This window comes from Gadus macrocephalus, chromosome 4 (assembly GCF_031168955.1).
Source record: "Gadus macrocephalus chromosome 4, ASM3116895v1".
Lineage (NCBI taxonomy): Eukaryota > Metazoa > Chordata > Actinopteri > Gadiformes > Gadidae > Gadus > Gadus macrocephalus.
The window spans coordinates 23569263-23587658 of record NC_082385.1 but is presented as its reverse complement, the minus strand read 5'-3'; the positions used below and the strand labels follow the sequence as shown (position 1 = coordinate 23587658).

The 18396-nt window shown below is 43.7% G+C and overlaps 1 protein-coding gene across 3 annotated transcripts in view; it reads right to left on the bottom strand.

The window, feature by feature from the left end:
• The window catches only part of LOC132456376 (FERM, ARHGEF and pleckstrin domain-containing protein 1-like), a 122217-nt gene that overhangs the window by 59566 nt on the left and 44255 nt on the right, over positions 1–18396 (bottom strand). For all 3 annotated transcript variants that reach the window (XM_060050721.1, XM_060050719.1, XM_060050720.1), the window contains exons 3-5: positions 9131–9235; positions 2064–2106; positions 814–892 (exon numbers count right to left, since the gene is read on the bottom strand). In XM_060050721.1, coding sequence (XP_059906704.1) covers positions 814–892; positions 2064–2106; positions 9131–9235 — 227 coding nt within the window. The remainder of the gene's footprint in view (positions 1–813; positions 893–2063; positions 2107–9130; positions 9236–18396) is intronic.

Here is an 18396-nt window from a genome sequence, read left to right as displayed (position 1 = left end):
GGACAGACAGGGATGGATAGACAGAGACAGACAGACAGGGATGGAGAGACAGACAGGGACGGATAGACACAGACAGACAGACAGGGATGGAGAGAGAGAGAGACAGAGCTAGACAGAGAGACATACATAGAGATAGACAGACAGAGACAGACATACAGAGACAGACAGACAGGGATGGAGAGAGAGCTATACAGAGACAGACATAGAGAGAGAGACAGATATACAGAGCTCTACTCCAACAACATCCACGGAAAATACAATCTGTTGTGCAAACTTTTGTTCATTGGGCAATGCTTTTCTTTATTAAAATATTTAAATTTTGTTTATTTTGGGTTGCTGTGATTTGTTTTTTATTTTGTTGTTATTGATATGTTGTGTGCGCCGTTTGGAAACCTAGTCATGCTGGAATTTCCATAATCCATAAAGCATAGCACTTTTATTAGGGCTGTCAGAAGACATGTGGATAAGGAGGTGACCGGGGAGACACCAATGCCACGACCTTCAGCAGAACACGGACAGCAATGTTTTTCACTAACCGCTTGTTTCTCCCGAACAAGACTTCCTTAAATGTGCGCTGTGAGAGTGTCGCTACCGACGGCTCGTAAACACAAACACACACGGCCCATCGACTACCGACCAATAAAAGCACAAAGGACGAAACAAAGGAGAGCGTACAAAAGTACAACGTGATGTTGTTCGATATTTGAGGAGTGGGATTTGGACAGGTTGTCTGCGTGGTTCTGTTGGCCTGCTTTTCTTAAAGTGAGAAACAGACATGAACAGGGCGGGCATGGTTGGTTGTTGTGAACCTACCTCGTCAGCTCCTCCATGAGCTGGGTGTGGTCAGGAGGGAAGAACTTCACCACGAAGCGGAGGATGGTGTTTTTAGGCCCTGAGAGGGAGCGACAGACAGTGATTAAGGGTGGGGAGAGAGAGAGCCAGAGAAAGATAGAGAGAGACAGAGAGAGATAGAGACAGACAGAGATTAGGGCTGTTTCCCAATGTGAATGCTCAACGGCCGCCCTTTTAAGGACGCTACGTCATAGAACGCAGACAAGCACTGTTCCCATGTTAAGAACACTCGGAAATTTGCGCCCTTTATTTTTGAGAATTCAGAGATTTTTCAAGGATGCATCAATGGATCCTCAACGAGCCAAAATACCCACAATTCTTTGCGTTCACGCGCTGCGTGTGGTATTTAAAAATAGCGTATGGAAAGCAACACACATTGCTTTACACAAGTGAAGTTATTTGAACGTTTTCAGAAATATTATGTGCCGTATTTCTTTTTATAGATCAATCATGTAAATGCAAAAATATTACCTTTTTCAAACGTTTTCGCAACGTAATGATAGGCTATATTTTGCATGGATTGATTTGTTTTAATATGTAAGTAGTTGGTGTTTGAACAAACTACTGTCGCCAATTACAATTTAAACATATAAAATATACAAATATTTACCACTGGAGCAATATTAAAAAGCGGAAGCGCTTCCACACTAGCGAGTCGTTCCAAACTCTGAACGCTACAAACGCCAGGCAGCACTCTAACCAGAACTCTAACCAGAACTCTAGCTCCATCGCCATAGGACGCGACTCGCAAGGAAGTGTTCTAGCAAGGCTGCAGCCTTCACTTTGGGAAACAGCCTAAGTGTGGGGAGAGAGAGAGACAGAGAGAGTCAGAGACAGATAGAGAGAGATAGACAGAGATTAAGGGTGGGGAGAGAGAGAGATGAAGACACAGAGTAAAAGAAAAGAGACAGACAGAGAGAGAAAAAAAATAGAAAAGAGAAAAAAAATAAGAAAAGAAAGAAAGAAAGAAAGATAGAGAGAAGAGGAAAGGAGAGGAGAGGAGGTGAGGTGTGATGAGAGTCTGGATTGAGAGACTCTGCATCTGTTACAGTTTGTCACATATTTTAGTTTCAAGGTCAAAAGTCCCCCCTCATCGTTCAGTCACTGTCTTAGTCAGTGTCTATCACAAAGATGCATGTCACTCAAAAGGTTTCCATCTAGAAGGTACAGAACGGCAAGACACATATTGAATGAGGAGGTTGTGAGCTTACTCCTTATCTGTTTGAGGATTGGCTTCAGCAGGTCCAGCCATACCTGGGAGAGGGAAAGAGAACGTTAACACAACGTATTTTTTCTTTGGATATTAAAACAGCTTGAAGGGGCAGGGCATTCTGTTTAATAGGCCGACCGGACGTTTTTTCACTTCCCACTGACGTAGGAATATCAGGCCATTAAATACGAGCGTCAAACATTTGACTAATAACTAGGGATGCACGATGTATCGGCATTAATATCGGTATCGGCCGAAGAGCGTCATTTTTTAACATACCGTTATCGGTCCGATGAGAAAAATTGGGCCGATATCCACAACCGATGTATATCCTCTAGTTGATGTTTGTGTGTCGGGAGAGGGAGAAGGAGGGGGAGGGGGATTTGGCCATGTGTATAGGGGGATTATTTGTTTATCAACACAGCGGATGCACACGCAGAATGATCGCAAAATAAAATTTGTTTGACCGGTTGCCATGGTTATATCCGTGTGGTTAATTTGCAGTTGCGGAGTAAATTAGCGATGTTGTCATCTTACTGTTACATAAAATTGTGATCAGAAAACGCGGTAATATGCTATAGACCCTATAGTATCTGTGGCATAAAGGCTAAAAGTATAGACCGTCGCGATTCCAATTGAAATGAATGCCGCTGTGATTATTCTTCCAAAAAAAACAAAAAACTGGTAAATTGTGGAAAATGAATTAAATTGTAATCAGTAGGGATGGGCGTGAGGAATCGATTACACAAGTACTCCTTGTTACAAATGAACTTGGTTGGTGTACAGGCAAACTCGAGTTTGCATATACACACACAAAGTTTTCTGAAGCAAATGTATCAATTTTCTGTCGGCGCCACTAACGCATGCCGTGGGCACAAAGCAAATGAAATGTATCCATTTCTGTGTGGCGCGTTCCGTGCCGTGTGCAGGCACGCCAGAATTCAAAAAGTTAAGAGATGGCGGTTAAAGCAAAGCGCAGCGAAGAATTGAAATACTTTAAAGAAATAGGAGATCATAAGGTGAAATGTAAAATATGCCAAGCGAAATCGAGCTACCAGAAAGTACTATGCGGCAACATATGCTCCTGAAACACAACGGTGAGTTCGGGAAAGCAGACCCGCAGCAACCAAGTGTGTCGGCTATTTTCACGCAAGACGCAGCTGAAATCCCGGCCGTGTAGAGAAGATCACAATGCTGAGTATTTCCATAGTCCATTTGCTGCCGTTTTATTTGCAGCTTTAAATTATTTGCAATGGTTACGCTACTTGTTTCGTTTTTGTTTTTTTTAAACTGTTACAGGCCTTGGTTCGACGTGATTTAAATTGTGAGACGCATATTTATTTTTGTAAGGAAAATGTGTTTTGAACGTTTGCAAAAATGAATAATGAATACTCTGATAACTCTGACTGTTTTGATGGTGAATAAGCATTACATGTTTGGTTGGTAATATTGCCGTTCATCATCAGGTCTATTCCTGCAGCAGATGCGTTGCATTCTAAAAATAGATTTGATTAAACGAGTACTCGATTGATCCTCGAGGAATTCCTTCGATCACTCGAGTTTGGAATTTACTACTCGTGCCCATCCCTAGTAATCAGACAACGCAGTAATATGCTATAGACCAGGCATCTCCAAACGGCGGACCGCGGTCCGGGTCCGGACCAAGTGACACTCCTATCCGGAACCATGACCAATTAAAAATAAAAAAATATATATATAAAAATGATGATTTCACTATACAAAGCATGATTATGTTAGTAAAATCATTTCTCACTGAAATACAAATTGAAAGGCAGAATAGTCTGTTGTACAGCATAAAAACAGCAAAAAGCAATGATCTTCACAGAGCGAAGATCATGCACTCACCGAACACCCCCCCTCCCTCCGTCTGTCACGGCATGTGCGTAATAGCGTCACTCAAATAATAGCCAATCAAATTTTTTGTTTACCGGAAGAGCAATTTGGAATGAGAAAATGACTTGCTCGAATATAAGGAAATTTGAACCCGAAAACAGACATTTTAAAGATGAATGGACTGACCAATACATATTCATTCTCCCGCAAGGCAGTACAAAACCTTTGTTGTGTCTTTTATGTGTTGAAACCGTGGCGCTGATAAAAAGCGGGAATATGCGGCATTACGAATCCAAACACAGATCCTTCGAGGAAAAGTATCCCCGAAGTCAGAAGTAAGAGCGTGGAAAATATCCAGGCTGAGAGCTCAGTACGAGAGGTCTACGCGTGTCTTCACATACTCATTTACAGGCCAGCAACGTGCAAGTGAATGCTCACTTAAGATTGCATGGATTTTGGGGCAACATAAAAAAACTTGTGAAGGAGCGCTTGAACGCCGCTGCCGAGACGTTACTTGAAGGTAAACAAAGGGATGAATTGTGTGAAAAAATAAAGCAAATCCCAATGTGAGCTGCAACGACAACCAGAAAATCCGAAATGTTATCAGATGACGCACTGTCACAGCTTCATGCGGCTGTTCAGTGCCCCATCCTTAGCCATTGATGAGTCTTCAGATGTAACAGATAATGCCCAGCTTTTGGTTTTGCCATTGTTTAATCAAGACAAGAAAGAGATCTGTGAGGACCTGTTGGGTCTAACACCACTTGAGACACTGTTTTGCTTGAAATGTAGGCCTAATGCACTTTGTGTTTATTTGAAGTGTAGGCCTAGTGTTGCTGTTCTGCTTACTTCACATGTAGGCCTTATGCACTTTTTATGTTTACTTGAATTGCAGGCCTAATGTACCTGTTTTGTTTACTTGAAATGCTAATATGCGTTACTTTGTCTTACTAGTCTTTCATGGTTAAAAGTCAGCTATTTGGAAATTGAAAATAAATACACTTGAAATTATGAGGTAATATGCCGTGTTGATTGTATTTGACAAAAGAAGGCTATTATGATGTGGTAGGTTCGGACCTTTCTTGGAAGGAATTTTTAGTAACTGGACTTTGTTCAATTTTAATTGAAGACCCCTGCTATAGACCCTAGAGTATCTGTGGTATAAAGGCTGGGACGAATTTCGAATAATAAATATTAGGGGTGTCAACAATAATCAATTCGGCGATGCATCGCAATGCGGGGCATGCACGATTCAGCATCGATGCGGCAACGTGCCATAATCGATTATGTCGCTGTTTATTTCTGGGCCTCGAGTGGACAATAGAGTTGTGAAGTACATGCTAAGCGGCGGTGTAACGTTAAAATTGTACCGGGGGTGAAAATTGTACCGGCCTACGTCATCAGTTGTCCGTTGCCAGGCAACGGACAACAGATTACGTAAGGGTTTGTCCGTTGCCAGGCAGGTTTCAATCGCGCTCATGTTGCCGAAGACGAAATAACATAACACAGATAACGGATCGCTAGATAACACTTGTTTTTGCTTTATATTTGTATTGCATTTAATTGTTTAATCGAATTTAGTTAGTAAACTGAGTGTTTAATGTGTATCATAGTCTAGCTAGCTTGTGTTAATTTAATTTCCTTAATTAAATTTAGAGAATAGATTATAGGTAATACATAGATAGATAGATAATAGATAGAATGATGGGTAGATAGGTGAGCAGGAATTTACTAACTGGCAAATGTTTTTTATTATTATTATTCACGTTATCCCCATAACATTTAGCTATTACTGTGTAGGGAAATAGATAAATACAATGTGCAATACATTACAAATATAAAGTTAGGAACGCTAATGAATGTAATTTGTAAAATAAGTGTTATCTGTCTTGTCGCGCTCAATGAACAAGTTCGCGAATGTTCAAGAGCCTTCCACGTCATTCGACGCGATCGCCCGTTGCCAGGCAACGGGCGACGCGATCGTCTGTTGCCAGGCAGGTTTGGAATGGATTACTATGGATGACGTAGGCCGGTAGAATTTCCGCCCCCGGTACAATTTTAACGTGACAGCGGCGCTAGCTAGCAACAACAACACCACTTTCCACATACGTACATTCTCGTATGCGATCCAACCTTCTCCGACCGAAAGTCCATTCATTCCTATGTGATTCTCCGTAATGTCCGTTTTTCCTCCGAGACTCCTCCCCTCCGTAAAATTTCTGTCCGGTATGTCCGAAATATACGTTCAAAAAATTTAACTTTCGCCGTCGTTTTACGGAGATACCGTATGAAAGTTTTTATGTTTTTCACAATACTTGTAAGTACCTGGCAGGCCAAACTCCTCACCGATCTCTTTCCAAGCCTGGTTGGTTTTGTTTTTATCTCTGTATATGTCGATCCTCATGTTCCACAGTACCGGTCTCCTAAAAACGGCCATTATCATACGCTCCCACATCTTTTGTCTCATCTCATTTTCGCCCGCTTATCCGGGGTCGGGTCGCGGGGGGAGCAGCTCAAGCAGGGGGCCCCAGACTTCCCTTTCCTGGGCCACATTGACCAACTCTGACGGGGGGATCCCGAGGCGTTCCCATGCCAGTGTTGAGATATAATCTCTCCACCTAGTCCTGGGTCTTCCCCGAGGTCTCCTCCCCACTGGACGTGCCTGAAACACCTCCCAAGGAAGGCGCCCAGTGGGCATCCTTACCAGATGCCCGAACCACCTCAGCTGACTCCTTTCTAAGTAAAGGAGCAGCGGCTCTAATCCGAGTTCCTCACGGATGGCTGAGCTTCTCACCCTATCCCTAAGGGAGGCGCCAGCCACCCTTCTGAGAAAACTCATCTCGGCCGCTTGTACCCGCGATCTCGTCCTTTCGGTCATCACCCAGCCCTCATGACCATAGGTGAGGATAGGAACGAAGATCGACCGGTAGATCGAGAGCTTTGCCTTGCGGCTCAGCTCTCGTTTCGTTACAACGGTGCGGTAAAGCGAACGCAATACCGCCCCCGCTGCTCCGATTCTCCGGCCAATCTCACGCTCCATAGTAGGCCTACCCTCACTCGCGAACAAGACCCCGAGGTACTTGAACTCCTTCACTTGGGCTAAGGACTCATTTCCTACCCGGAGTAAGCAATCCATCGGTTTCCTCCTAACATCTTTTGTCCGTAAATAAATTCATGCCCGTACGTAAAACACTAGCGACTCCTTCCGTAAATTTACGGAAGCACGGATACGAAAAACATACGTATGTGGAAACGAGGCGTGATTTCCACCGGGGACGTAAGCGCCGCGGAACGGCTGTGCCGCGGTCACCGCTGCTGATCGCTGCCACTCTAATCAATGAAACCATTTCCACCGGCTCAGCAGCGTCCCAGAAGCCGCGCGCCGCGCCGCAGCACTACCATTCCATAGCACTTCTATTTTTGACGCGAGCCGTTTCTGAACCGCGTCAATTTCAACAGAGCAGATCGAGCCGGGCAGGAAGTGAAAAACTAAAAGCCATAGAGCATCCGGTCAATTTTCTAAATAAAACACAATACTCAGCTCATGTAGCCTATCACAACTTCACATCAACATAACGTCATGACCGGTGGCACCAGGTCAGCAGGAGGTCAATCAAAGGGTCTCAGAGGGTCGGCAACATGGACGACGAGAGACTGATTGTCGAAGTGGAGCAACATAAAATAAATTATGAAATATATATTCCATTTTATAAGGACAATGTCAGAAAGGACAAAGCCTTGCATTTAATTGCAGTAGGTTTGGGAGTGGAAGGTGAAAAAATTTGCCTTTTTGTGTGCAGTAGAATTTTGATGCATCGCAATGCATCATAGAATCGAATTGAATCGAATCGTTGCCTGGTGAATCGTAATCGAATTGAATCGTGAGGGCAGTGCCAATGCACACCCCTAATAAATATGTACACTTTATGTTGAAAGTATAGACCCTCGCGATTCCCATTGAAACGAATGGCGCGGTACTTATTCTTCAAAACAAGAGCTAGTAAATTGTGAAAAATGAATTAAACTAATCAGACAATGTGGTTAATGCTACAGACCCTAAAGTATCTGTGATATAAAGGCTGGGACGAATTTCGAATAATAAATATGTACACTTTATGTTGAAAGTATAGATAGACCGTCGCAATTTCCATTGAAACGAATGGCGCGGTGAATATTCTTCAAAACGAGAGCTGGTAAATTGTGAAAAATGAAATAAACTGTAATCAGACAACGTGTTTATATGCTATAGGCCCTAGAGTATAGGTTGGTTGGTAAAGGTTGGTTACTTATGTTTTATGGTAGCCCTGTAACCATGTTAAGTTAAATGCGTTCTGAAAATAAAGGAAGACATTCAAAAATTCAGTTTGCATGATTTTCAGTCTGTACAAAATTGTATCATCTCAGAAACCTTTTTTAAAAAACATATATCGCTATCGGTTAATATCGGTTATCGGCCAAAACAGCAAAATTAATATTGGATATCTGTATCGGCAAAATTTTCATATCGGTGCATCCATACTAATAACAATGATGAATTATATCCAAGACATCCAAGGCGTTGTGGTTAGAGCATTAAGGTAAATACTTTCTGATTACAACTATCGTTGAACACGAATGCCAAAACGTTCAGTTGCTGACGGGAAAAGGGTGAGATACCTTCTCAGACATATTATGTTGAGGGCTTTATACTTTTTAAGTGTAGGTATGTGTTATATATTGTGAACAACAATTAAGTCAATGTGTCTTTTCCTTGGACGAACATCCTGTGTGTGCTGTTTAATGCAAATGTTTGATGTGATATTTTGTTGTTGGGCAAAACACAAACATGAGTGGTATGTCCTCTTCCATGCCATCTTGAGTGTGTGTGTGCATGCATGTGGACAATGCCATTATTCATTAATAACGCATGTATACCACTCCGTTGCATCTCCCGAGTTCAATGGGTGTGTGTGTGTGTGTGTGTGTGTGTGTGTGTGTGTGTGTGTGTGTGTGTGTGTGTGTGTGTGTGTGTGTGTGTGTGTGTGCATGACTCGAGGGAGTGAATCTTTGTGTGCACCAGTGCGTGAGTGATTGAGTGTTGTGAGGAAGTGAATGTGTGTATATGTGCGCGATTGAGTGAGCGATTGAGTGCCTGAATGTCTGTGTGCGAATGAGAATGTATGTGAGCGTGTCAGTGTGTGTGTGTGTGAGCGGTGTGCCGTCTCTCTGACTCACGGTCATCTTGCGGTGATCTTGGTACTCCAGCCCAAAGTAGTCCCCCTCCACCAGGTTGAGGTGGTTGGCCACCAGGTCAAACAGCAGCTTGCCCGGAGACCGTTGCTAGGGGAACACAAACAAGATGGAGGGTGTTAAAAGACTGCTTGGAGGCATGCCCTGCTAGCATGCTAACTACGTAGACGATACACATCTTGAGAGACCCGGGAGCATTTCCCATTGTTATTGTGCATGTTATTCCCTTGCTCTCTGTAAATATGCTTGCGGTCTGTGTTAACGGTCATGTACATATCATAACATCCAGACATCGTAGCTGTTGTGGTGCGAATTATGTCTGTTTATAAGAAAATGGAAAAAAATATATAGTTTTGGATTGTGGTAACTTTGGTAAGCGTGTCCTTATTTATTATATTGTTAATACATACGAGTGATGAATAAAATAAATAGGTAAATAGGTAGGTTGATCGACAGTGGCAACAACAGTTATAGCTCCATCTTATATACCAATTATCCATAGCTGTACACATCTACAAATATTTGTTAATTATATAAAAATAATAGACATAATATAATAAAGGTCACCCCTAACACTGCAACACACAAACAATGAAAGTACACAAACGGAAAATGGCAGCCTGTGCTGGCAGGCCCAGCTAACGAGCCGTTCAACATTAACGATCCCGTACCCTTCGACCCCGCGCTGAGGAACGCTAGAGGCAGGTTAGGCTGCTACCAACCAGACCGAGGCCACACACACACCCTTTCCTAGGGTGTGTGTGTGGCCTTCACCACTTACCGGCACCAACCTTTCCTTTTAAAAGTTACACAATGTTATTATGCGGTGCCGATAATAGTTAATATACAGCTCTGCTGCTGAGCTTGCTGTAAAACAAATACACACCCACAGCCGAGTGTAAATCTGACATCCATCGGTCAAGGTAGGGCTGGACGATATGGGCCAAAATGAATATCTCGATATTTTTTTACTATATCTCGATACACGATATATATCTCGATATATTTTGAATCTCCTCTAGAGCACATCATAAATGCTCGATTCAACCATGTCTGGCATAATGTTACGTCAGTAATAATTCTAGTATTACTGAAACATAAGTCTGCATGTAGATTACATGAAACAACATATTGTTTAAACTCATCAGTGCTTTCTATTGGAACAATTTAGAACTTGCACATAAGAAAAGGAAAATCACAGCAAGTTAGATTTACCAACACAGCATTTATTCAAACCGTTAATTATTTATTAACAGTTTGAATAATAATTATTATATATACACTGCCAGACGAAGGATCCAGTGCTATTCTTTTTCGAAACCAAATCCTCAGTTTCCATCCTTTTTTCTCTTTCTGGCTGTTCTCACTCACCAGTCGGAGGTACACGCACCTACAGCAGCGCGCCTTCCAGACTACGTCACACACGCGCGTCCATGAGAATCTCGTGGACTCGCAATGGCCGGGGGGAGTGAGTTTAGAGAGCCACCGGAAATAGCGAGAGAAGGGAACGCTGTGCGTTAAACAAACCCCGAGAAGCCCAATCCCTATGAGAGCTCCCCACGCTACGGCCATCAGGAGGCGCACAGAGCTTTTATCCGTGATATTATATAACCAATTATATTATATTATATTATATATTATTATATATAGAGCTCCGGGAGTCGCAAACGGCAACAATCACTTTCTCCTCCGTGCTGCAGTTCACCCCGGACTGCACTGCACCGAGTTTGACGGTTGAACGCTGGTTGGCTGTTACGTTACACATGTCACTCAGTGGCCACGCTGTTGAACGCTGATTGGCAGATACGCGTCTCTACGTTCACTTTGTATGAGATCTTGTCGCCCCGTCGCGTGAAAGCACAACGAGTATGCCGGCGGCGGCAAAAAGAAACATTGCGTCCCAATTTATATTCGATGTTCGCGATATGGGCATTTTATACATCCCCTGGAGAACATCTCGCGATACATCGCATATATTCGATATATCGCCCAGCCCTAGGTCAAGGCAACATTTATAAACTTTTACATACAAACGGTACACACTATACAAGAACACACACACTATACAACACACACACACTATACAACACACACACACACACACCCACACCCCCCCACACACACACACACACACACACACCCACACCCCCCCACACACACACCCACACACACACACACACACACACACACACACACACACACACACACACCCCAGCTGAAGCCTTTTATCCTCCCAGGAGGGCGTGTGTGTATGTCATGGATTGTTTGCGTGGTAACAATCTGGATTACATTTGTCTTTACTTTCAGTCATGTACCAGACGCTTCTATCCGCAACAACCATCAAAGTGAGGCTGGGGACAATGAAAGTAGAGATATTAAGCCTCTAGGTAATAGTGTAAATGTGTTTAAATCAATGAAAAAAGGATCTTAAACGAAGCGATACGAACAGAATTTGGACACGTTTCTCATTGCAGTCTTATTCTTGCTTTAATTATGATGATCATTGTATTCTGAAAAAGAAAGTCTGGGTGTGGTAGACACAGGAGCTTAGGTTGGGTAGAGGGGGAGAGAGGGAATCAGAACAGTAAGACCAAGGTGTCTGCCAAGTCTGACACCATCTGGCTACTGTGCGTGTCTGTTTCAAGGTGGTCAGTCTGTGTCACAGGCCAAACTGTCACACCCATGCATTACAGGGGCAAAATACATGCACACAGAGACACACACATCCTCAACAGTCAGTCCTAAAGTTACATCTGATATGTGGTGGAATACTTCTCCTTTATATATCGGTAAAAATAGAAGCAGATTGAGCGACTGTAAATGCAACATGTTCCCGAGGGGATATAAATGTTGGACACAGTTCCTGCTTGATGACCAATATCTTGTTAGTTAAATTTGGGCATACAGGAACATGTCTCAGTTACAGTCAGGGACGCTGGAAGTGGGGGGGCTGGGGGGGCTGCAGCCCCCCCATCCCCCGGCGAGAGGCTGAATGTGAAATTCAAAAACCCCCGCGGAAATAAATAAATAGTCCAATAGTCAAATGAGTCAGAAAAGAATTTCGGATTTTTTCAAAGATCCTGTGGGTCATGGTTCCACCAAAAGGCAAAACACTACTACGAATGTAGAATGTGTCAGCATTCAAGTGTCTTTACCATCAAAGGATCATCACCCCCCAATCAGACCGGAGGAGGAGAGCTTGGAGGAGGAGAGCTTGGATGAGCCGGCGATGCTAACTGCTGCGGCGCCGTCGGTTGATTCTGTTGCTGCTACTAGCGGCGGGGAAGCTAGCACTAGCTACAGTCTGATAGAGGAGCCTTTTCAGCCAAAATATTTTTCGTTCCCAGCCAGGCGTTTTGCCAATGAAAACTTCTCCAGATCTTTCAAGGCAGGGTGGTTTTCGAAATGGCCATGGATTCATTATCTGAAAGACACTGACAGAGCTGTGTGTTTTGTGTGCTGTTCGGCGATGGAGAAGAAACTGATAAGTGCAGAAAGAATGAGGGAGGGGGTGTTTATGAAGGGGGGGTTTGGCAATTGGCGAAAAGCAGGGGACAAATTTCGGGAACATGAGGAATCCAGTTTCCACTTGGAGGTAGTCAGCAAGCTGTCAGCGTTAAAACAAACGCCTATCAACGCGCTCCTCTCACAGGCTATCGCCAAGGACCAGGTGACTGCCCAGACTGTTCTGGAGCTGGCGTTTCGTTCCATCAAGTTTCTAGCTCGTCAGGGGTTGCCGCTGAGAGGACAAGAACATCGGGATGGCACATTTTGGCAGATGATGTTAGAGAGGACGTACGACCTGCCTGCTGCTCGTGAGTGGCTTCTCCGGAGGGACAACTGGATGGGGGACAACATCCAAAATGAAATCATTGAGCGTCTTGCCCATGCCGTTCAGCGCGTTGTGGTGAGAGAGGCTTTTGGTTCCCCATACTATGGGCTAATTGCTGATGGAACCACTGATATAACAGCGAAAGAACAGTTCTCTTGTCACTTGTTTTACACAGATGACAATTTTATCCAGCACAGTCGGTTTCTTGGTTACTATAACGCGCCCGACACCACAGCAGAAACTCTTTTTGTGTGCATCAAAGACGTGTTTTTGCGTCTCAACCTTCCGTTAGAGAAGCTGAAGGGATATTGTTTTGATGGCGCAAGCAATATGTCCGGACGATTTTCTGGAGTGCAAGCAAGACTTGGAGAGGTATGTCAGGGATCGTTGTTTGTGCATTGCTGCAATCACTCCCTTGACCTGGCACTCCAGGAGGTTGCGAGAGAGGTGCCGCTTATATCGGAGACTCTTCAGTTCGTCCAGAGCGCAGCCAACATAATCAGGGAATCCAACAAGCGACGGACAACTTTTGAGTCCTGTTTCGGTGATGAGGATGCGAGATGTAACATCCTTGGACTGTGTCCTACGAGGTGGTGCGTGAGAGCCCTTGCAGTATCCAGGATAATCCGTGCATTTGGCCCACTTCTCAAAACCCTACAAACACTCCAGCAAGATGTTCGCGGCGAAATGAAGGCAAAGATATCGGGGCTACTGAAACAAGCCAAAAAGGGAAAGACCATGTTTGGTCTTCTTTGCTCCGAGGCCCTCTTCACTCCTTGCGAAGCTGTGGCTAAAGTGCTTCAAGCTGAGAAGGCCACAGCTGCTGGAGCGCTGGAATGCATAAAAACGCTGAGTGAGCGCATACAGGCCCTGCGCAACGATAATGCTATGGAGGAGCTGCTGAATAAGACCAACGCATCAGCAGCTAAATACGATCTGAAGATGCCTGACCCAACCACCAACCGGATCACGAAAACTCCATCCAGATACCGTGACACAAGGCAGACTGAAGATGCTGTTACTTCAAAGGGAGCGGCATCATGGAAAATGCAGTTTTTTGAGGCACTGGACCTTGTCCATGCTGAAATAGAGCGCCGATTTGACCAGAGTGGCATGACAACTGCCGCACTAAGGGAAGCAACTTTGCTTTCTGCCACAAACGGGATGGTTGGAACAGAAGAAGACCTGGTCTCTCTCAAGCTGCCGGGTAATATTGATGTGCCTGGTCTGCATATGCAACTTCGGATGCTGGTGGGGCTTACACGGCAGGAGAAATTTGGAACGCTCTATGACCTCGCCACTTTCATGTCTTCCCTGCACGCCCAAACAAGAGGTCTTTTCAAGGACGTAGGAAATCTACTCCATCTCGCTCTTTCCTTGCCCATCTCCGTGGCCTCATCAGAGAGGTCATTCTCTGCACTGCGCCGCTTGAAGACCTGGCTGCGCAACACCGTCGTACAGAGAAGACTCACTCACCTGGCCCTTCTACATATGCACCAGGATATTCTGGATACACTGGACGTCCCTGCTCTGATGACGGAATTCATCAGCACCACCCCAGAACGAAAGACCACCTTTGGAGTCATACCATCTACTTAAGGTAAGAAAATGTCTTTTAACTGCATATCGGTGTGGGCCCTTGATTAGCAATATCAGATGGTTGGTTTGTGTTCTCATTATGTAGTGGCCGTGCAGCTGGATTAGTTGGGAAAAAAAAATGTTGTTGTTAGACCTTTTGGCTAATAGTACTAATTTACTTCTTTTTTGTGTGTGTTCTTCTGTAGTTCTTTGAATGGGAGCAAGAGGAGGATGGTTTGTGCGTGCGTTTGCTTCGGAGTTCGGAGGAAGGAGTTTTTTTTCTTAACGTTAAATCAAAATCAGTTAGCCTCATCTAGGCTGTTATTTGTTCATAACACTGTAATGCATACTATCAGTACCTTGTGCGTGTAATTAAATATTTGAGGTCTTAATTAAAGACATTCTGAGAAATACTTGCATTTCATGTGTGATTCAATGAAGCACATTCACAAGTTGGCCTTATGGTGTATTTCTAAAACCTCTGGTCTAATACAGGTTGGTTGTGATGACATCTCATTATAGCCTTTATCACATGATTACTAGGCATATAAATAACCAAGTGTAACACCCTATCGAGAACGTTATTTATTTATGTTTGACCTTTCGCATTATGACGTCATCGGAACGTTTCTCAGCCCCCCCAACTGTGAATTACTTCCAGCGTCCCTGGTTACAGTGAGTGCAGATGTAACAGAGTTAAAAATGTAGTGTATTATTATATATGATTCTCGCCAAAATAAAACTGCCGTGGTTAATAAGTGTGAATGGGAGCCACCCGTGGCCATATGGTGTACTGCAGATCTGCCGCGTTTAGTTCTGTGCTGCGTGGAAATCTACTGCGTTCCTACTCGATCAGAGAAGCCGTTGCTTTTGATCTGGTAGGTTCGCTATGTAAAGCACTGTACCCAATATCAGTTTTCTTAAAGTGAATTCATGTTTAAGTTGATAACTTCGATGTATCCCATGTGTTATGTTATTTTCCATTCACTGTTACGATCGTACTGTAGTTTGCATGTTTTACAGAAAGTTTATTAATACTTTTCTTATGACCTTGGGTTTCTACATGCTAAGGCTAACATGGCTAGCCGTAAACTCCGCTAGCCACGTTCATACATTGAAAGTACTATTACTCTCTTTCTTGCTTGTGCAGATGCTGTATATGTACACCGATTTCTGATGGCAATGATTAGATTTATTTTCCAAAGGTATGTGGCTCCATAATGTAAATAGGTTTTAATGAAGTGCTGTAACTGCACTTGGACTACAGTTATGCCCATTCATGGGAAGTTAAATGTTGTGTATGTATTTTCTATTGCTAGTAATCATCAGAGAAGCCGTTGCTTTTGATCTGATGCTGTATATGTACACCGATTACTGATGGCAATGATTTGATTTATTTTCCAAAGGAAAATAAAGGAAAGAAAATTCAACAGTTCCGCCTCCGTCTCCCTGATGCTTGACCATCGTTACACAGACATTAAAAATAAACATTCAACATAGTAAATAAGCTAAATAAGCACAAATCCAATCGAGAATCCTCACAAATATGGCAATAGGTAATTTCCTGTTTGGAAAGAAAGAAGCAAGGGTTTGGGTTGGGAGTTGAAAAAACAAATAATGAAGAAATAATAGCCCAAAACAAAGGCAGTTCAAATACGAGATTCGGGATCATCCTCGTATGATGAACCCACAGGAAAACGCACCACAAAACTGAAGCAAGCCTAAAAACACACCCTCCTCCTGTACTGTTAACAAGCAGCAGTGTTTCCCATACATAGACCATTGTGTGGCGCGGCGCCACAGAATCAACATCGAGCGCCACGAATTGATTCTGTCTTTTTTTTTTTTTTTTTAAATTTATTTTTAATAACGCGATTTGGAAATCTAAAAATCGTTCCGTCCATTCATCTCTGCATAGCACACGTTCCCCCTGTCATTCTCACACACACACACACACACACACACACACACACACACACACACACACACACACACACACACACACACACACACACACACACACACACACACACACACACACACACACACACACACACACACACACACACACAGCGAGAACGACGATGCTAACACATGAACCCACCGATGTCACCCGTCGCTTAGCAACCGGACACGCTGGGGTTGTTAAGTTACCGGACTACTGAAACTACTACGGAGTGATAATAACAAAGACGTGAATCAGGCAATAAATCCAATTTCCTTGACAGCGGTAAGGTTCAGTGTGCATTAAAGTACAGACGGAGTGGACCAATTGCGAACTACTGCAGCTGCTCCAAGTTAAACCCCAAACTAATCGGAATAAGTATTTATAGCGGACTACACCACCTATTCTATTCCGCATAGAATTGTATTCCGAACCGATTGAGGCGTATACAGTGGGGCAAAAAAGTATTTAGTCAGCCACCAATTGTGCAAGTTCTCCCACTTAAAAAGATGAGAGGGGCCTGTAATTTTTTTATTTTTTTTTCATAGGTATACCTCAGCTATGAGAGACAAAATGAAAAAAAAAATCCAGAAAATCACATTGTCTGATTTTTTTAAGAATTTATTTGCAAATTATGGTGGAAAATAAGTATTTGGTCACCTACAAATCAGCAACATTTCTGGCTGTCACAGACCTGTAACTTCTTCTTTAAGAGGCTCCTCTGTCCTCCACTCATTACCTGTATTAATGGCACCTGTTTGAACGCCTTATCAGTATAAAAGACACCTGTCCACAACCTCAAACAGTCACACTCCAAACTCCACTATGGCCAAGACCAAAGAGCTGTCAAAGGACACCAGAAACACAATTGTAGACCTGCACCAGGCTGGGAAGTCTGAGTCTGCAATAGGTAAGCAGCTTGGTGTGAAGAAATCAACTGTGGGAGCAATTATTAGGAAATGGAAGACATACAAGACCACTGATAATCTCCCTCGATCTGGGGCTCCACGCAAGATCTCACCCCGTGGGGTCAAAATGATCACAAGAACGGTGAACAAAAATCCCAGAACCACACGGGGGGACCTAGTGAATGACCTCCAGAGAGCTGGGACCAAAGTAACAAAGGCTACCATCACTAACACACTACGCCGCCAGGGACTCAAATCCTGCAGTGCCAGACGTGTCCCCCTGCTAAAGCCAGTGCATGTCCGGGCCCGTTTGAAGTTTGCTAGAGAGCATTTAGATGATCCAGAACAGGATTGGGAGAATGTCATATGGTCAGATGAAACCAAAATAGAACTTTTTGGTAAAAACTCAACTCGTCGTGTTTGGAGGAGAAAGAATGCTGAGTTGCATCCAAAGAACACCATACCTACAGTGAAGCATGGGGGTGGAAACATCATGCTTTGGGGCTGTTTTTCTGCCAAGGGACCAGGACGTCTGATCCGTGTGACGGAAAGAATGAATGGGGCCATGTATCGTGAGATTTTGAGTGAAAACCTCCTTCCATCAGCAAGGGCACTGAAGATGAAACGTGGCTGGGTCTTTCAGCATGACAATGACCCCAAACACACCGCCCGGGCAACGAAGGAGTGGCTTCGTAAGAAGCATTTCAAGGTCCTTGAGTGGCCTAGCCAGTCTCCAGATCTCAACCCCATAGAAAATCTTTGGAGGGAGTTGAAAGTCCGTGTTGCCCAGCGAAGGTCCAAAAACATCACTGCTCTAGAGGAGATCTGCATGGAGGAATGGGCCAAAATACCAGCAGCCGTGTGTGAAAACCTTGTAAAGACTTACAGAAAACGTTTGACCTCTGTCATTGCCAACAAAGGGCATGTAACAAAGTATTGAGATGACCTTTTGTTATTGACCAAATACTTATTTTCCACCATAATTTGC